At 36.1% G+C, this 21984-nt stretch overlaps 1 protein-coding gene across 4 annotated transcripts; it reads right to left on the reverse strand.

The window, feature by feature from the left end:
* Positions 1-539: 539 nt before the first annotated feature.
* Positions 540-19208, reverse strand: LOC139685922 (uncharacterized protein KIAA2013 homolog). 4 transcript variants are annotated; one of them, XM_071583053.1, is made up of 13 exons: positions 19056-19208; positions 18903-18981; positions 18717-18823; positions 18116-18584; positions 16963-17083; positions 13904-14020; positions 10814-11082; positions 10640-10727; positions 9385-9524; positions 9138-9287; positions 8460-8584; positions 6435-6606; positions 540-1770 (listed from the first exon to the last, which is right to left on the reverse strand). In XM_071583053.1, exons 2-13 carry the CDS (start codon positions 18974-18976, stop codon positions 1764-1766), a joined length of 1839 nt encoding a protein of 612 aa, XP_071439154.1. In that variant the 5' UTR covers positions 18977-18981; positions 19056-19208; the 3' UTR covers positions 540-1763. The 4 variants fall into 4 exon arrangements, with proteins under 4 accessions (XP_071439154.1, XP_071439153.1, XP_071439152.1 ...); XM_071583052.1 differs by having other exon boundaries at positions 540-1773; XM_071583051.1 differs by having other exon boundaries at positions 540-1792.
* Positions 19209-21984: the final 2776 nt, after the last annotated feature.

Raw genomic sequence — 21984 nt, forward strand, 5'->3', positions numbered from 1 at the left:
ACCAAAAAATCATCCAGTGTAGGTGGCCAGGATGTCACCTTCACCTTTTTGAGCATTGGGGAGCGATTGGGGGAGGATCCTGATAGGACAAGACAGAGACACGGTGGACACCAAAAAGTGTGAGGATGAGAAATTATTGATCCAAGGTGATTCAATACAATCAGCCTTTTTCCTATGCTGCGGATAGCACCTTCGAGCCAAAAGGCAATGCAACAGAAATACTTCACTTCAAAAATGCACCACTTGTGGCTGAAATTAAGAGCCAACATAGAATGAAGATGATGCCATAGATTATTTTGGTTATATGTCCCTGCATCTTGATTAAAAAGATAACATCATGTGACCAACTAAGGCCATCATGATGCCAATGCAGCCAGCAACATTAAGACGGGACTCAATCACACTCATGACGAAGATGGAAACATGCAGCAAAGATAGCAGATGGGCATGAAAGAAAGGACGGCTGCAGTTTTCTTAAGGCTGAAAATTAACTAGTATTACGAGCTCTTAAAGAATTTATTGTCATTCTTTTCCAAAAATATGAGTTTGAAACGCAGTAGGAACTTAAAAAAATCAGACATTTGTACTCTCAAACATTGTACAGTCTTGAACTTTTTTAACATTTCAATATTAATAAAATCACACAAACTTCTGAGGAAACATTCAGAATCCTCATCCTTAATTTTAAAATTGAGAACAGTTTTCTTAAAAACAGCATCCATGCATTTAAAGACCAATCATTTCTACCACAAATATAAAAATAACTATATTCTTACAAAACAAAAAAATATGAACTTTTAACATAAAGCACATTTTGTGCCAAAAACAAATCCAATAAGACTAATTAACTAGTCTATAAATGGACGCATGCCAGATGGTGTAAAGCACACTTCTCAACTTCTAAGCCATATTAATGCACCAAAAGACACAACTAGGGTGAACGGCAAATCTCAAAAAAATTTAACTTGAATAGCATAGTTCACTTATCATCATATCTTGGTATATACCAGTCAATTGATGCCAGACTAGAAAAATGCCTTTAGACATAAAAAGACTAGTAAAAATGATACATGCCAACAAATATAGGGCAACAAATAAGAATACTTGAACTATCACCTCGGCTGTTTAAAATAACAAATGAAACGTAAATGATTAAATAGAAGACTTTAAAACTGACTTTGGCTTTTCAAAGGTTTGGCAGATACCCTTAATCATAGCTAAACAAAACAAACTACCTTAAGTATTGCATATATTATTTTTATCACCTTTAAAGGAACTATTTACTTTAATAAATGCACCAGTGTAATGGAAAAAGTATCTAGGGAATTGACAAGTTATCTGCTTGTGGCTTAACATCCAATAATCTAAATTAAACATTTTGAACACCTGAAACCAGCAACATTGGGTAATAACACTGCGTGAGATTCCTTCCTTGTAAGGACATCAACTACAAGATAACCGTTTCACATACATGAAACTTCTCAGTTACCGATGGTATCTAAAATATATACTTCCTGCGATAAAATTTGACAAAACATTATGCAAACCACTGAGCAAGCAAATTTCTCAGTCCATAGTATGAAACATTGAACTTCTCCATTACAGATGGTAACTAGAATATATATTTCTTCTTCCTTTAAAATATGACAAAGAATATGCAAACCACTGAGCAAACAAATTCCTCAGTCCATCCTCAACAAGGAACCCAGACTTCACAGCCATATCACAAAAGCAGAAATCCTTCAGCGGCCTGGGGCTGTACCTTATAGGCTGCTGAAATTATGATTGGGTTCTGAAAATTAGTTCAGATGCATCAGAATGAGAACTTCATCGAAAAAAAAGGATTAAACAATATTTAGAAAATCAAATGCCACTTCAATGCCTATTCAAAATTAATCAAATTAAAAATCCAATAAAAATTAAAGCTGAAAGAAAACATAGCTCTCTTTAAAGATTGCTAAACTAAACCATAGTAACAATAATCCGGCACACCCATACTCCAACTAATTTCAGTGATTGTTCATTTTCTATCAAAAGTAAAGGGGTTTAAATTCCTTATTTTTAGTCAAAGGTTAATTAAATACAGCTTGGCAGGTCATAAGCACATTAAGAACCTGCAAATATTTAGTATGCACTATGAATGTGAATGATGTACTGAAATTTAAGAAGGCATATTTGATGAACTCATCATCATTATGTACCCCACAAGAAATTAATTTTCCACTACCAGAGAATTAATGAATGCAATTGGCTCAAAATATAATAATCACAGGTAATCTAAATATTAAAAGCAGGTAGCTCACTGTATATGTTCAACTGAAATTGTCTTTTAGGACTTAATAATCACTATCGGTTGTTCTGTTCACATATCAATTGGATGGGCTCAGCAGAAAATGAAGAAAGGTATTGTTACTCACCACATCCCAACTCTCAAAGTAGGACCAACATGTTAAGCACCTTTGGCCTACATTTCAAAACCAGGAGACTTATCCCTATGAACCCATGGCGGCAAATATTACATACGTATTCTACACGCTTCTTATATTAGTAAAACAATGTTTTTTGTTGTTATATTATGAAATTGTTAGGGCAAAATTATGGAGCAGGGAAAAATTCTTTGTTTACAAATCAGCCCAAAATTCCAGAATTTCATCAACTGAGATCACCCAACAAAAGACCTTCTAAGGAATACTGCATTATCCGGTGCAGAAAGAAAATTCCATACATTTAAATTTGAACTCACAGCAAACATTAAAACTAGCATACATTACGTTCCACTTGAATTTTTTTGTGATATCACAATACTTAAATAAAATTAAGTACCTAATTATATTCTCTGTTCATCTTTTACAATATAGCTAACAATTTTTTTGCTTTACTCAGCAGATCAGGGTCCATCTTGTATTAGTACCTATCACTTTGCATCAAAAATTTATAGGAGCATCATCATCTCAATATTATAAAATTCATGCGCATAGCAAAAGTGGCGTATAGAGTGCTTCAGGAGATATTTACATATATTGACAAGTCAATATGACAAATGTTGGACAAAGAGCAAAAACAAATGAGATTCCATTTTACTCAAATCAACTAAATCTACTTCCATGATGTTCAGCTGACAAAAACACATCTATTCTACATTTACAATTTATTTTTCATAGCCACTGCCACACGAAATCAATAGGTGAACAATGCAATTGGTCAAAATAACAATATATGAGGGCTGTTCAATAAAAAGTGTCCATAGGGTTTTATTTAATTCATTGTGCATACATATAACTTAATGTTATATTAGCTACATATGCAACGCCTATGTGGTACAAGATGCATTGATTTTGATTCCAATGTTAAATCTATTATCCCAATGCATGATCACTCTCTAGTGGACCGCCCTCCTTTACCTAAATCCATAAGGGAGAGAATGGTGGCGAGTTCCTTTCCATTTCCTCTCAATTGCAATGACTTAGTACATGTATACTCTTTCCCTTCGAATGCATTTTTCACCTAATGATCCTGCAAAGCAGTAAAACCGTAGCCATGAAAAGTAAACTGTGATTGCGATAGAGCAGCACTTCTTGTACTCTGAACCTCAGAATAAAAAAATCCCACCAAGCCTGAAACTTTGTTACACAGATCAACCTTGAAAATTCATTCGGAGGTTTGAATTATAAGACTTACTTTAATTTGCAGTTATCTCAAGTCAATCACATGTGAAATTATAACAATGCCATAACCCATGAGCATTAGTGACAGAGTTAAAATGCAGTGGAGAATTGACAGAAGACGAGCGCCAGGGTAGAGTTTAGAATTTCTCCAAGCACATAGTCAACGATGTTAAGGATAGAGAAGAAATCCATCAGGCAATTGATGGAATGCAATTAACCCAATGAAGGAAGAAGCTTAAGACTTTAGATAATACACCATTAGAAGATGCAGGGATGACTATTGCCAGGGACAAAAATATCGAGGGTCAGGGCTATTAGTCAAAAAATAAGCAGAAAAATTCACCAAGAATATGGGCATTCAATTATTCTAGGCAGGTAAAAGAGGGCTGGATGTATTTAAATATCACAATGAAATTATAACAAGGACCATGAGAGAGTGTAAATGTTTGTAAGGCCGAGTACAACCATTAGCGACATGCTTTTTCGCCAAGACTTCTTGAAGAGTATAGCACAGATGACGAATTCAATGTGGATAAAATGGGTCTTTTCTTCAAAAGTGTAACTGAAAGGACATTGGTATTTAAGGGTGAAAGGTGTTACATGGGAAATGAAGCAATGAAAGAGTCATGGTGATGGCAGGGTCAATACTAGGGGAACAGAAAAAACATTATTACTAAACTCATTGTTGGCAAATGTAAGGTATTTTTAAGCATTGGGCCTTCATCAACCAATTTAGTTACAACAAGAAATCATGGGAGGCAAGTCTAATTTATGAATCTTGGATAAACAACTCGATTAAAAGTTCAGCAGGGCGAAATGAAATATGCTACCTCTATTGACACATGAGTCCTGCTAATCCAAAGACCACAAAGCTATCCTGGTGATACTCTTGCCACTAAACATGGCATCTCAGCTGCAACCAATGGATCAAGACATTGTAAAAAAGAATTTGATGCACATGCACTCAAAAAAGTGCATCCAATGAATATTAATAAGCATCAAAAATGGAAATCTAATTGAACATAACAATCTGTTGGTAGAAATTGTTGTGCTTGAAAAATTTTGGGAAGAAACAAGAGACCACTGCAAACTGCTTTTGCAAAGCTGTTTTTCTGAAAGTTTAAGCAAGGCTTGAAGGAGAAGATATGATTATTCACTTTCCAGAAGAATGGTTCAGAGTCCAGGATTTGGTATAATATCATGAGGAATATGCGGCTTTAGTAAGTGGGAATGATGGCTTGATTGTGGCTGAGCATCATCAATTCATTGTCCACAAAATATGATTTAGAGTCACAAGGGTGAGAAAACTTAAGTTATTCATTGCTCCATAGCACCTTTTGCAGCTGAGGCATCATAGGCTATTATATCACCTCACAGCTACGTTCTAGAATGACCTTTGGTGAACATGAACACCTCTAGTTTGCCAAGAACAGTCGAAAACTTGATGGAAACATGAAGTTGGAAACTAAGGCACAAACTAGAACAACTGACTATTTCAAAGCTGAAAATTATGTAAGTTTGACTTGTTTAAATGTAAATATCTCTCAATCTATCACAGTTTTATGAATTTCCGAATTGTACTTTATGATTTCAGTAGATACTTACTTTATTACACTTTTAATAGCTACCTCTGCAGGAGATTAGCAAGTACTTAGTGAATTTATGTTTTTTTACTCAATTTATTACCTAGAATGAGTGTTTTTTAAGTTAAATATTTTATCAAGGTATTTATTGCAAGTAAGAACAACTTTTATTGTAATTCCAATGATTACTGCAATAAAACATAAGATATCAACATACTACTACATGTGATCTTACTACTACTACTCTGTGATATTCTAGAAGTACATTTTCTCTAACCCAAAATTTCTACAGCTCAAACCATCTTTCCTACCCTGAAACTCATCTAAGCTCAGCTGTAGTTCCCAGGAGAAGTATGCAGAGAACGGAAATGAGTACATATTCGAGAGTATTACTGGTGGTGGAGAGGCTTTAGGTAAAGATCACAAACAATGGCATTCACGTCATTAAACTATCATACAGAATAGGATAAAAAAACACCATGCAAACACTTGTGCTCAATGAAAAAATATCCTTCCTCACATCATTCAAAATAACCAACCATTTAGACAGCCAGGCAGAGATTCAATTATGCAAATATAGCCTTGTGGCTTTTCATGTGACATAAGAACCAAGTTTTCTCATCAAAATGAGTTAGTTAATTAACTTTCCCAACCGAACTACATCAAAATTTCTACACCCAACACTTCACATAGTATATAAGTTTTGGAAGTAATGTAGTAGTGTAGAAAGCTAATAAAAGACTGGCAACAGCATTTATTTAGAAAACACGCTCCCCCTTAAAGTCAACTTTGGTGCAAAAACATCTGAACTGTATTTAGTGGCGTATGGGTAGTTTGTTTACAATGCACCAAGTCAATTTATATGATCCAAGTAACCTTTATTATAAAAAATTGCTACAATCATAGCAACATTTATTTACAGTCCATGATTATATAAAAATACAGTTCATCTGGCAAAAGAGTTACAGGGTGATCGAAATATCACTCTCAAAGTCATACGATCCAACACGCTCAAAATTATGTTTCATGTAACTAATGCTTCTAAGTCTTGAAATGCAAGCAGTCATTTTAAAAACTATAAGTGACGAGACAAAAGCCAGCATTCATTCATTTCACAAAAATTAACCAAAATGAACTCTTCATAGATGAGAAACACTCACTGAAGCACATTTAAAGTTTACCATACCTAGTACGGTACTTGTCTTGGGATCCACAATATTCATTGTAGATTAGCTTACACAGGAACAAGTGGAACACAGTTATTAAAAAACAAATGGAAACCCAAAATAGAGTAGGGAGACCACCCAAGTGATGACCATGCTTGTGGAGGGCAATCACGTGGTGCTCATGCGGTGGGGCTGTGGAAAAAGAGAGAGAGAAATTGCTATTACTACAAGGTGTGAAGGCACACTTTCAATGGAGAAAGCCCTCATCAAAGAGGGCATCGACAGAGCTAACCAATGGAGCGGCATGCACCCGAAATTTTCAATGCCCATACCATGAAGATGTCATCATTTTGGTTAACATTTTTCACAAAAGAAAACTAATTCATCCCATGGGCAGAGTTATGGACCAATTATACAAAGTGAAATAACATCTGTGATGAGAGATTAAAGAAAGCAGATCTTATCTTGAACTTTTGAAGCTAATATCACACTCTGTTCATATTTAATACTATCGAAAACAAGTGTTGCTCCAAATCTGAACTTATCAGAGCATTAGAAATCAAACTATTTGAAAAAATATCAATGATTGATTACAAAGAGGAACTTTTTTATACGACTTTTCATTCCAGCTCTTTTCGGCTGAAATAGTATTAAGATATAAGACTGCACCGGATTAAGGACTGTAACATCTGGAACTCTTATTTTCATATCCACTGAAGTTTCTGGGGGTGATCTATTAAACACGGTAAAACCCTCAAAATCTGATACCTTGGATGACAAATCACAGAAGTAGTGAGACAAATATTCTCAGTCAAAAATGCCAAGGCTAGAATTTAAGCAAGCACAGAGAACAGCTGTGAGACAGGGGGTACTAGTGAGTGGAGGCAAGTGTTTGATGCCCTTGAAATAGGACATGCATTTCCCCAATCTTCACCCTTGGCCTGAGAGGCAGAAGAAGGCAGGGTGAGGAAAACTCTCCTAGGGGCCTTCCCAGAAGGTCAAGGTAAGGGGGTAACCGGGACAAGATGGACACTCATTGTTAACAGCACTTTCAGAGTAAAGAGATGAGCCAGGTATGAGGGATCATATGTTGTAAATGCATCATAGGACCTGTGTATAAAATTGATACTTTAAATTAAATGGCTTTCCGAATTTCAGTTATGGTAAATAGATTAAATTTTCAAATCAGATTAAAGTTTTTATTAAGTTATTCCTATATTTATTAAGATTAAGAAGATTAAATTATTCCAAATCAGATCAAATGGCAATAAATTCATGGGGATTTACTGAAGCACACATGAATACTACAAATAGTATGAAGTTCTACATCACATTGTTAAAAATTTTGGGTTAATTATTGACCTTAACATTTGAAAAAGAAACAAAATCTGGGTGACCACAAATCAAATAAAATCTGGGTGACCACTTATATTATGAGAACTGGTGAAACAATGCAGATTGGGATGAAAATGACTCATTTGGGCAATATTGGTTTGCCTATACCAGCCCCAATTCCAAAGGTTGCGGTGACTCAAACAAAACAATCTTTGGAGTGGAATTTTATCAAAAAAGGTTCAAACAAACCTGGCACTGAAGTGTGTATCAAAGAAAGAATTCAGAGAATGGTATTAATGAGGGCCATGGAATATCAACTTAAACGAGTAACCATCAAAATGATTTACTATTATCAGGGCACTTAAATAAATCAGATGGGACCGGCAAAACTAATATCAATGGTTTTATCAACCAAGTTTACTAGACTGATATTTACATGTTCCATAATGGAATACTACTTTGTACTTTGCAGCACTATGATCACATTATAAACGATGACAAAAGGTTAAGAGAGGGCCACTGGCCAACTTGGTATTTAGTTGCAGGCCAGTGCACGATATCAAACAATGAATACCTCAATCACGGGCCCAAAATGACTCAATGTCAAGGCAGTTCAAGAGTGAAAAGACAAAAGCATCTACTAAGAGCTACTGAAATCCCATTCCATGAGGAGGAAAGAAAAGTTCTAATAAAACCAAAATAAGGAGTACCTTCAACTACTTCCTTGACATGAATCGCATGTCTTAAGTCTTCCATATGTTTCTTATCATAAGTTATGTACAAGATAGCTGTCACTGGATCAGTCAATTTCACAGGAAACATAGTTTTGTGAGGTCTGTAAAGGAGAAAAATGTACTTAAGAATCAAGTAACGGAATGATATAAAGCAATGAAACACATTGAGATAGGAAGTGGGATAACAATGGCATCATATAACAACTGTCATTTACAAAATACACACATCATAACAAATTTTCTCAGCCCATTAGTCGTAAGTTCATGAAGTTCACATGAACAAAAATCACTCTGAAAATCTCATTTCATTAGAAAAATAAGTCATTTGGTGGCTCCTCAGCAATTGCAACATAAGATGGTGTTAAGCCAAGACCAAGTTACAAACAAAACTACACAAATCAGATTAAATGTCACATATGAGAAACATGCCAGTCATGACAATTCCAAGGCCTCTTCATGGACTCACCAGGGCAAATGTTAACACGCTCGCATTTTTTTCAGAGGTTTTCAGCATGAGTCATACAATGAATTTTTAACTGAAATTTGCATATTATTTATCGTATTCTCACATTTCATCCCAATAGTAACATAAATGCTGAAACAATTTGAAACAATGCAAGAAGTCAGGCACATGGCTAGAAATGCAAATCTTACCCCAGTTGGACAGGATCATCTAAGCATCCACCATCACAGGCATAATAATTCTTATCACTTCTATCCAGGGCCACACATAAAACTGCTTTGTTGTCATCCTTGACAACAATGCTGATGTTTACATGCGTTAAATTTCCATAACTCACTCTCCTAAATGAAAGAAACATTGTATTGACCATCAAATAAACACAAAAGAAACCATAATATGAGGAAAAGTTATATCACAGATTAGTAGAATTATCCCTGCCTGAAAGTATAATCTCTGTGGAGATATTTAGGATGAATATTCAGTTCAAGATGTTGGTTGCTAAAACGCAACGAACCAAAGCTCAATACCATGGCTTGTGCAGCACCACTGGCACCTGCCTTCAAAAGGTTGTGGCATCCCTGCAAAAGAGACAAATACTCATCTCAAATCTGGAAAATTACACTAACTAAATTAGGTGGTACCATATTTTCACTATCTTTAATCTGTTGCCACAGATGAATCTTTATGCCTGCGGATGAGTTTTTAAGAGAATATTCCCAAAGTGAGACAACAGACAAGCAGGGAGTAAAAAGGAAAGTTAAATTAACCTCTTGCAAGGATACACATCAATGAAAACAATAATTTTCATTACTTTGCACAAAGCAATATTAATCTCTCTTCATAATGCTAGGACAAATTTCTCTGCATTGCTTTGCTTGGATTACCTTTTACTAAAACACTTGGTTGATATTAGGTGGACACCAAAACAATGAGTGAGTGATGCAATGTAACTAGGCTTGTGCTTGCATGTGCTCACCTAAGCTCAAAAATAAAAATTTTTAATGCTGCGCCTGATGAGTAGTATTTGGGCACAAGTACAATTGGTGCATTAATGCCTAAAAAAAATTTACAGAACAAATTATACAATAGAAATACGCAAAATCAAAATCCACGTCGATCTCAAAAAATACCATCTCATGTGAGACATGAACGCCCACATTTTACTTTTTGCTGATTTAGGAGGGAATATAAAATATTCTTCAACTTAAGCATTGCTGAGAGAGGGCAATCACCCTAGATGTTCCTTTCGGAAAATAAGAAAAATTGATAAAATGGTAATTTCGATTCAAGAGTGAGACATCAGTGAGTGCAGGAAGGTCAAAATGAATGGTTTTTCCAGTTTTGACTAAAAATGTATCAAAACAGTAATGATGTAAGCTGTTCAGATAAATGCCATTTCAGCAGATTATGTCCATCAATAGTTTATTCAAAATGACAGATTTTTTAATTCACTTAACAAAAAATTGAAAAATACTTTGTACATAAGTAAGCTTAAAACTAGCTCCTTCGTATTCATTTATTCTCATTTTTATTGGAGCTAATTCCACTTTCTTGCATACAATCATACTATTCCTACTTCATTATCACCCCATTCCGAAAGCATTTTCATGAGTTAATCTATGAGAGGTGAACCACCTCTTTTAAGGGCATTCAGGGCAAACTTGAGATAAAGTTACATAAGATAAGAAATAACCTGTTTTTCAAGGGTGAGCAGCCAAAGAGACGCCACTGCATCAATCTCTTCGAAGGTAGACAATGCATTCCACAGGTTGGCAGCTTGCCTATCACAAAAGCAAAGAGTTACTTAGGGCATTTATCACAACCAAATATGAGACTTCATTTACAACTTGGCAACTTGAATGCTCACAAAGTGTGGTAGCCCTGATAGCAGCCTTCGGCATAGAACAGTATGTTTGCAAGCTCAGGCTTTCTACTCTCTTTAGTCACTTCTTCATATATTGGAGCAGGAACTTGGGACAAAACATAGTACATTGTTGCATTGATTTTGTCCCCATTAATTGCATCTGCAGCTTTTGAATAACTTATGGTTATGCCAGTACTCCAGAGTTGATTCCAGACAGCTGCATGGGATTCTTTAAGCATATGTTTCTCTTTCATGGAGGCTATCTTCATTTGCTATTAAAACATGATGTAAAATTCATTGGACACGCAGCATAAATAGATTATATATAAAAAATGCATGTGTTTCACAGCAATATTCCAGCATAAATACTGATCATTATAATTTGTAATCCACAATATTTACCCATGATTTAATGCCATTGCATACATATAATAAATAATACTTGTAAAGAAGAGCACTTATTTAATCATACAGTTGTTAGAAGCAATTGCAAGGCTAGGGAATATTGCACTCTTACTTTAGTCAAAACCCACCTGTTATGCATATCCAGCACATTGGAAATAACTAAGTGAAGTTTCATTTTTCACTTTAATAAAAGATGGATAGATTGAAACTGAGCAACATTTGAGAGAGGTTCAATCCTTAAGTTGATATCAAGTATCAAGAGCCCAAACTTATTATATACGCATCAAACATGTAAAATGAGATATTTCAACATTCCAGATGACATATAGAGCATCTGCCTTGCCAAAATTAACACTTGATAACGAGAATTTAATTTCAAAAATTTAGTTTGAGGGTAAGGTGAAAATTTCTTGGCCTGACAGAGATGGCGTTCCAATCAGCAAAAATTTATAATTCCTGCCGGGGTTCAAGAGCCACTAGGTCATTAGGTCATAAGACAAGTTTCAACTAGTTCTCTCAAGTACTTTGTTTACACATATTGTTCCAGTAGATGTCTTTAGTGGTTTTCATTAAAACAGAAATACTTGAATTTCGTGCGGTCATAAAATTCTTTGTTTTGGATGGATTGACCCCTTAGGAAATTCATCCCAAGTTGACGCGCCAACGATTTACACAGCAATGTTTGGACCGATTGAAGAGAGAACCGACCCATTTTGTGTGGCGATTTGACACCATGGATGAGACATGGGTCCACCACTACATGCCAGAAGCAAAACAGCAGTCAAAGCAGTGGGTGGAAGCCAGTGGTTCAGTGCCAAAGAAGGCCAAGTCGATCGCATCTGCTGCAAAGGTCATGGCCTGTGTGTTTTGGGATGTATAAGGGATCCTACCACTTATTTACCTTGAAAAAGGCAGAACAATTACAAGCGAATAATACTCCAAGCTTGCTGATCAGCTGGTTGCCAAAATTTCCAAGAGGAGGCCTGGCTTGAAAATGATAAAAATCATCTTTCACCAGGACAATGCACCTACTCACAGAAGTGCGTTGGCGAAGGGAAAATGGGATTTGGGGTACTACTTGCTCAGCCATCCCCCCTATTCTCCTGATTTAACACCCACAGACTTACATCTGTTCCCAGACTTGAAGAAATTTGTTTCTGAGAAGCGCTTTGCGTCCAATGATGAAGTTGAGAGGGCCATAGATTGACATTTTCACAGCCTTCCAGACTCACTTCTGGGAAGGAATACAGATGTTGGAGAAATGCTGGAGCAAGTGTTGTATTGGAGTCAAGGGAGATCATGTAGAAAAATAAAATAATTTTTTAACTGAAAGTCGCAGTCTTTCATTGCCAGGCCGAGAACTTTTCACCTTGCCCTCGTATAACAGCGAAAACTTTCAATTCCCCACGATTAATCCAATCCCTTAAAATTAGCATAAGTGACCTAAATAGGGACATGTATCGAAATACTACCAAGAATTTGACCACGACAACTGTATCCCAATTGAAATATATCCGCCTGGCAACAATATTATAATACATGCGGCATATAAGTAAGGCATTTCTTTAAATCCCTATAATCTGTCTTCTGCATACCAGGGGACAGCGGATTCCTTGCGAAATGACTCAAGTGAACTTAGCAACAGTAGTATTACTTTTTTCTTCAATGTTAACTGAAAACTAATATTACATCAATTGTCACGATGTTTTGATTAATTAGACCCCAGGCTACATGGGATTCCATTGATTCTGACCAATCACATGTAGAGTTACATTTACATGGAAAATCATCAGTAAAACATACCTAAATATTTACACAATTGCATGGCATGTCAAATTGAATAGTAAATCACAAGAAGCATGAATATATTTGTTTAAAATATCAAAGAACAAGATGATATATTATTGGAAATAAAGCCCACAACTTCCTCATGGCATGCACAGAGAGACAACTCCTGATTACATCCCTCCTCAGTCCTCTGCCCACCACTGTGGTATACCACGGCATAACTGAAGGGAGAATAGGGCACATTATGAAGTTGGCTCACAACTGGGCTTCCTTGTAAACACCGCCACGCAGGACATAACCTTCCTCCCAAAGCCACCAATTATAAAAAAATAGGCCCCTCCAAATTTCCATAATCACCAAATACATAGCCATATAATCATTTAGCTCCGTAAGCTTTCATGAGACCTGCATTATAATAAATACACATGACTGAAAAATCTTTCAAGCTGATTTGTGGGAAGTGAATGATTTTGAATATTCATTAATATAAAACTAACTGATAGAGTTTGATATGTGTATACATTACAAATCACCAACTTAGCAATGTTGTTCATTTAAGCTTGACTATCTTTTTATTTCAGCAGAGGAAATTTATTTAAATTGTTTAAAATAATTTTTCAAACGATGACTTTCAGCCACCCATGAAGCAAATAGGATTGAAACTAAAAATACATCACTTCTGGGATTTAAACTTTAAAACTGCTGTTTGGTAGGCAATTTTAAGATTTCCAAATGCACCACTTACTTAGTGAGAACAGGTCACTCACAACTTCAGCTACTCCAACACATTTTTAACAACAGCCTTTGCCCACTCCTTTCGTACTAACAATTATATAGCTTTGCATTTAAAATCTCAGAATTGGCACAAGAGAATATTTATATCAACAACCAATTACTAACCTCAACAGCCTTTTTCTCCATTGCTTCCTTTTCATACTCATACTGATTTCTAGATATTGGCACTGAATAGTTAATGACTGTCATTGAATCAATTGACAGAGAACTCAATGGTTTAACCTGTGAAAGAACAATAACTCTTTAATGCTAACAAAAATACATTGCATCCAACTGACTAGAATACTAACATTACACATGAAAACACCTTCACAGGGAATACCAGCCAATGAGCAACAGTGGCGAATAGACAAAAATATTAGCTTTGCTTCCCTGTTCTACCTGTATATCACCATAATTTTTTTGGAGGGGAAAATGATGGGAAAATTAACCTTTCTGCACATTGGCTTTTGATAACAACCTAATACTGAAGAAGATACTAAATAATGTAAAATCACACATGGTTAAAATACAACTGCATGGCACTTTTGAAAAAACATTTTTCTACACAGAAAATATATCCTACAATTTTCCTGCAGTCAGAAGCAGAACCAACATAATATTTCCAAAAATTTAGAACATTTTACGGTTGAAGGATAAAAGCATCAACAGTCAGACACACCAACAATGAAGGCAACCTTGACACTACAAATAACAGATACATAATATAAATAGATATTATGAAGTCAATAAACTCTCCCCATTTCTTAGAAAATGTTTAGTTGACATGGTAAAAGCATTATATTCCTTGAACGCGGAAAGGTATCCTAAAACAATGGAGACCATTTCCTCCTAATAATGAACCCATTGGGCCAATATAAATATGCCACAAATGCAGCAGAGCTGTAAACGTATGAAGAACTATTGGGATTTAACAATCAAATTCAAAAGTGCCAATCAACAATGTGATTAAGAAATTTTATAAAATATTACTCATCAAACCAAAAAATAAAATGATAACTTGATACACAATTTTTAACATATGCTCTAAGCATCTCAATCGATGTCACGAGACTAGTGATTTTTCCCATGCCTGATTTTAACTGGAAATATACCAATACGATAAAATAGACCAAGTAGCAATGGGCTTCATGATAGCATATTTAATAATCTAAACATTAAATAGCAACTAGCTCATAACTGATTCTATTCAACCACAATTGAACACAAAAAATATTTGTGTTGAATGGAATAAAATTCCATAGATTAGCAGGTCAGTTCCATTAGTACATAATCCTTGCCAAAAATAAAGCTTAAAACCAACTTTTACGTCAATGGGATAACAACGCAGAAGTCTAATGTACGGGACAGATAGAATATCATAAATTGGCTTTAAAAATTGATAAGTCCATATGCCCAGAAAACATTTGTTTTTCTTGCCATGGCAAAAATGCAATCGCAGTTCGCCATATGCATGATAGTTGCTCTGAGTCAGGGAGAGGATACCATTTTGAGACCGCTCTTTGTTGTCAATGCTTTACACTGCTTGATTAGAAGGGGGCATTCACTGAAAAACCAACCTCTTGTGATATATATCTGCAATTAGTTTTCTGAAAACGAAGAACACTTAGCCAGTCAACACTTATTGACAGAATTTCAAGGTTTGAGGAGAAAATTTAATGAGTGATACATTGATAAGGAGATTGGTCCAACAGTTCAATGAATGACGAGACCAAGCGCATGATGGCAAACGCAGTGGGTCACCATCTTGATTCATGACACTGCCTGACCTCACACTGCAAACAAAACATGGCCAATCTTACAGGGCTTTGAATGGAGCCAGTTTGACCACACTCAGTAGACCCCCTGACCTCATCCCTTCCTCAGCCATTCCCATCTCTCTTTGCATCTGAAAACGTACCTTGGGGGTCAACAGTTCAACAATGATGATGGGCTCAACGAACATGTTACCACAGGATTGCGCCACAGGTGGAAACACTTTATGAAGAAGGCATACAAAAACTTACAATGACAAGCGTAAACAAAATCCTGAGAGCTACGTAGAAAGATAGTAGCTGTCATTTTTTTACAATATACATATAGTTTTTCTAGTTTTGTTTTGTTACCAAATGAAACTTACTTTCTGGATGTATATAATAAATTTGAAACTCCAATAGCCGTAAACAGTTTACCTTTCTAAACAAAGTGAAAATGAAATTAATTGGCTAGCGCCACAAGTCAAAAAGGGGTAAAGGTAAAAAAGGATAATAAGGTAGGTATAAGGTAAAAAGGAGAGGATAAGAAAGGTGAATACGAATACGCGTATTTCGGCCACAAAGTAGCCCTCTTCAGCGTACTGAAGGGTAATCGTCACTACAACACAAGTCGAAGTGAGGTGAAGTCCTCACTTCGACTTGTGTTGTAGTGACGATTACCCTTCAGTACGCTGAAGAGGGCTACTTTGTGGCCGAAATACGCGTATTCGTATTCACCTTTCTTATCCTCTCCTTTTTACCTTATACCTACCTTATTATCCTTTTTTACCTTTACCCCTTTTTGACTTGTGGCGCTAGCCAATTAATTTCATTTTCACTTTGTTTAGAAAGGTAAACTGTTTACGGCTATTGGAGTTTCAAATTTATTATATATTACTAGCCGTAAGAGCTCATTTCTATCAATATTAACATTCTGGATGTACTTCGTAACCTCTACCATCACTGTTAAGTCAATAACTGACAAGCCAATGAGAAATTGACGATGGATCCATAAGCATAGACTAAAGCCATAAAAAGGCATATAACAACCAGGTAAACATAGTGTTATCAATTATGGGATGGCAACTTATTTAAAGCATATTGCATAGATTGGCATAACTAGGAAATGCATACAAGAGAATAAGCCAGGGTTGGTTATAGGTGCTGTAAGTTGAGTGTTATGCCATCAACTCAAAAGCAATTAACATTGGTGTTTTGGTTTGTTCCTTTTTCCAGTGCCTAAGCTCTTTCATCCCACAGTAAATTTTATAGAGTAAAATTGTTCACCATGTCTACCAGAGAATGAACTCTACCAACTCTGTATGAGTCTTTCAGCTTATTAACTTAATAAATATAATAAATGGCGATGCAAGAGAAGTTAGTGGCACTGTCTCAGTTGAAGTTCTCAACTTATATGAAGGCAAGCCTTACCTCCACTACTTGCAACAGTTTCCGCATCACTAAGCAAACCGCAATGACATCATCTGAGTTGGGAATAGGAAGAGAACCAGCCACAATCATATATTCCTTTGAATTCCGCAACTGCTGAAAACTAAAGAATAGCAATGTTTAGAAAAATTGACAGCGATAATGGCATCAATTTTGCCATTTTTCAAAATACCCACTCTGGTGACTTAATAGCAATGAGTATCGCGGTATCATGGAAGAAAATCGAAATGAATTCTTTTTGTAGAAAATTAACAAAAGGACTAAGTATTATTATCTCTACTTATATTTTCCTCCTTTTCCTTGCGACATGTCATAAAAACTGTGACATATATTGATGATCTAAGAATTGGTTAGGGCAAAAATAAGCAGGAAAGATTACCTTTAGTAACTATTAGTAACTATTTTTTTATTAAATAATAAAAAATGTTAACTTCCTCATGACCAACCGTTTTAATAACTATCTATCTTCAACGCGCCATTAGATAGGTATGCTTGAAATAATGCTTATTTTCCCCTTGCTTTTAACCAAATGCAATGATAAATCATGTTTTCATTCCTTCTTTTCCCTCAACAAACAATGACTCCCACCATTGCCCTGCTGTTCCCACGTCAAATACCTTGCTAAAAATTACCATATATTGTTTTTCACGACCACTGGAAAAATTTACCCACTATTTTGGAAACCAAGTTTCCCCTGATTGGAAACCATGATCCTACCTCTAGGCTCAATATTGATGACGCAAGGGCTTGAGCGAACTGTCGCACATTTGATCGTATACGAAAGGTATTTGGCTGTAGAATGTTATGTAGCCTGCCAAGGAACATTAAAAACTTATAATTATTGAAGTAGAAATTACATATTATCTTGATTACTGCCCTGATATGAGCAACCACAGCGATTCCGTAAGGTTTTCGTTGATGTTGAACGTGGCACCAAGGTAAACCATGGAGAGTGCCTATTCTAATTTACTAAAAGGACAATTTTATAAGTATATCGCCTCAGAAGAAGTTCAAAAATCCAGCTACATGCCGTCACAACACCAAAAACAGCAATCATAAGGACATATAATAATACTTGTGCCTGACAAAGTGTTGGCAGTGACAACGAACTTCAATAGGCAGCATTTCAACTAACCTTAACATATGAGAATCTGCTGACGGCCAGTGGAGCAAATTTGGAGGCAAAATGCGTAAATGCATGGGTTCACTCGTAGGATTGGTGATTTTGATGTCTTGCACTAAAACAGACGGCAATGTTCTATGTGCGTAGTACTGGTATGAAATGTAGCTACCACTACTGAAGCACTGAAACTTGTATAAGATTCCAGTAATATATTGGACCACTGTGGCTTCGTGGTAACTGTCAGGTTCCAACGAAAATTCAACCAAAGGGCTTACAGGCACAGACACAGACAAAGTTCTTCCTTTTTTTATGTAAAGAGATCGGTCAGAATAAATATCTAAACCAAATATTCCATTGCCGACGAAAGGAAGATATGGCTTTTCATTACTACGCTTAGGAACATGCAAAATGTTTGCATTAAATTCCTCATTTTCAAAATAAAATGGCAGTAACCGGTCACTTAGGCAACGTTCTGCAATTTCTGGAAGAAAGATTTTCAAAACATTATTGCATAACATGGCATCAAATAATTTGCACAGTTTACAAACTCCTGGGACCTTGAAGACAATGAAATCCTCTAGCAGGACAAGTAGTGTAAATCTACTTATTATACCTTTCACTTGATTGGTACTTTTTCGGGATATCCAACGAAATAGCATCGGGCCACCGTACAGAATCAAACAAAATACTACCATGAGTAATATCAGGGCTCTCCTGTACCTGCGAAAAGGAATGGGAAAAATAAACCCACTACTCTTCCCCTAGAAAAATGGGAACTCTGACATCTGATAATACTTACGTAAAATACGCTTCCAGGTACCTCTTAAGTTTTCTAAGGGTTTCTAAGATGTCCATTGCGTAGTAGGAATGCATAAACACTAGAATGAAAAAATAACATTAATACATGCCAGGTAAAACAAGGATTCAACTAATGTGATTATTACCAGCTTACATGAGATATCTTGATGACGACAGGTTACTTCCTCTGAAAACCTGACTACCGGTACTAGAAAACTACACAATTGATAAACCCATCACGCCCAAATTTCAATTTATAATATTCGTACATCCTACTGCCTACTTGTCCAGCAAAAACATGAATGATCTGAATCCGACCAATCTCGATACAATTATTTTGCGAGGTTTTTGAAACTAATACGTGCGTTCGATTATAACTCTCGATTGTAATCGGACTGGATTCACTGGAAGTTGATATCGTTAATATGAACGATATAACCGGCCAGCCGGTGTCGATGGTAAATAAATATTTTGTTCTCATTCTGAGTCATCTATGAGCGAGAATTAGAACTAATAGAGACCGACAGACCTCCCCCTCTCCTGAATCAGGATGATAGCGCCTTCCCGGGAAAGGATGCAATTTCGCTTCAAACTTAATCTCGCTAGCTTCGAATTAAGTTGAGTTTTCTATTATATTTCACTGTTGAATATTTCATAAATCATCAATGGCACGTAGAAGATGTTCCGTGTTCGGCTGTGACTCAAGAGGAGGAAAACAGTGCAACTTTCCGAGAATAATTGAGAGGCAAGTAAGTTGAGTATTAAGATTCATACCTAACGAAGTCACGCACTCATTTTACCAGTCAATGATGGAATCACTTTCAGCTTTATATCATCAAAAGTTATATCATGTGTAGGGCAACTATATTTTAGTCATGTGGAAGTTGATTAATGAAGAATTGGTTTTACTTGTCTCGGTTAGTGCAATACTCGATCTACCTGCAGTATGTTCGGAAATTATTACCATGCCTATACAATTCCATGGTTATGTATTTTTTGCCACATGTTGGCTCAGTCAGTGTTTTTGATTGATTTGTGGTAGGAAATGTTTACATTTCGGTACATTTTAGTTGGGGCATGAGGATGACTCGGTAGGCCAATCGAAGTCACAGCATTGTTAATGTTTCTGAATATAAGCCTAACGTTCACCCTTCTTTATAAATAATTTTTAATAATCATAGCTAAACCTCATTACAACGTATTAATATGCATATACACACTCATGTATGTATCCATTCTCCATTTTTCAATCTAGTGCTTCCAAGTGAACAGCATAAATTTCTGTGTAGATAAACTGAGGTATCACAAAATATAGCTAGCGATTAATTAAGAGTAATGTTTTGTTGCGGACATGGTTAATAATTTTCAGTAGCCGCGACCAAATAATAGCAGCTTTTGAGCATTGTTTATTAGTTAAACATGGGAGTTACTAAAGCTTTTAAGATGATAGTCTCTTCAAACTGCAACCTTTTTTTACAATATCATGGTTCAAAATTGGTTTCTTAGATTACCTGTTTCCGTTATTCTTATAATCTGATTGGCAATTGTGTGAGTGATGTATTTATTTCCTTGATGATGCTTTATATATTTAGGCTCTTTAACCTCGCAGTTTATTTATCCCCGACGTCATTCCATAAAATGCTTGTCAAATTAGCAGGTCAAGTTTTTAGTAATCATGCTGACACTGCAGTGCATACATTGCTTAGGAGGGGATAAATAAACTTGCTTGTTCATAAAGGTATTTTGGGCAAGAATGGGCATTGCTGTGTCTTTCATATTACGAGGGTCATCCGGAAAGTAGTACCCGTTCGGGCCGCATGAAGTGCTGACGACGCGAGTAGCCGCTGGACGAGGTCAGATAGCTTCAGTGGCTTGTCTGCCTTCTCTGAGCCAAGTTGCGTGACGCTAGCATTGCCTGTGTTGTTTCTGTGATTGTATACAATGTTTAAAAAAATTGAGAACGCCGCCAGTTGTGAAGTGAGGGCAGTGATTAAATTCCTCAATGCAAGAAACGTTCGCCCATGTGATATTCATCGCCAATTAAAGGAGGTGTATGGAGACAATGTAATGGACGAGTCGTCTGTTCGGCGGTGGTGTCGCAACTTCAACATGGGGAGGGGGAACACACACGACGATGAGCGTTCGGAGAGACCGTCTGTCATTACAGACCAACTGGTGAGCTCAGTTGACGAATTCGTGAGGAACGATCGGCGCGTCACAATTGATGACATCTGTGAGCATTTTCCCAATGTTTCTCGAACAATTGTTCATGAAATTGTTAAACACCATCTGCATTATGCAAAAATTTGTGCAAGATGGGTCCCTCGCGTATCTCAATGAGCTGGCGGCGAAGGACTATGCAGCAGGAATACAGAAACTTGTCACACGTTATGACAAATGCCTTAATTTGCTTGGAGATTATGTTGAGAAGTAGTTTAAAGTATCCTCTTTCAAATAAAATTTTTTATGTTTGTTAATATTTACTTTTGTGTCTTTATTTCACGAACGGGTACTACTTTCCGGATGACCCTCGTATTAAGATATTGCCCCATGTACAGGCACTGCTTGATGTTTTCCTGGGTATCTCTTTTCCGCATGCGTTTTCTTATGAAATAATGTAAATGCTTCAAAGCTGTTAACCTCTTGGCTGGTGGTGGAATATTCAGCCATAATATTTGTTTGTTATAGCTTTTTCGTGATTCTATCATCGTAAATGACTTTCATTGTGATTTTATGTATATTTCTCATAGGTGTACAATTCTAATTTAATTTTGTTTCTTAATTGTGGAGACCGGTGCAAGTAAATAAGGCATTCGTTGTAAATATAGGCATTTGTATGTGTGGTCCATTTTATAATTCAGAATTTGTGGTTTTTTAAATGAACTTTCTTAAAACGAGTTTCTCCGTATCATATATATGTAATGGTCACTGCTGGGTTTTTCTATCCGGCGAACATCATCTAAGTCATTTCCTGATGTCGGGGGCATTGTACGTACTATGAACATTTATTAAATAATTGAAGAAATGGTTAGTATATGGATGAGGGCATATGTAAACAATGTACGAGAGATGAAGGGAATTTG

The sequence above is a fragment of the Hetaerina americana genome, unplaced genomic scaffold, assembly GCF_022747635.1.
Source record: "Hetaerina americana unplaced genomic scaffold, ioHetAmer1.1.p SCAF_120, whole genome shotgun sequence".
NCBI classification, from domain to species: domain Eukaryota; kingdom Metazoa; phylum Arthropoda; class Insecta; order Odonata; family Calopterygidae; genus Hetaerina; species Hetaerina americana.

What these genes read in the sequence shown, in the direction of transcription:
- LOC139685922 (XM_071583050.1), bottom strand. Translation starts at nt 18,976, where the DNA reads ATGCATTCCTACTACGCAATGGACATCTTAGAAACCCTTAGAAAACTT. An exon ending in AACTGTTGCAAGTAGTGGAG is followed by an intron (nt 14,021 to 16,962) that starts GTAAGGCTTGCC and finishes GTTCTTTCACAG; the next exon opens with GTTAAACCATTGAGTTCTCT. An exon ending in TATCAGGGCTACCACACTTT is followed by an intron (nt 10,728 to 10,813) that starts GTGAGCATTCAA and finishes CTTTTGTGATAG; the next exon opens with GCAAGCTGCCAACCTGTGGA.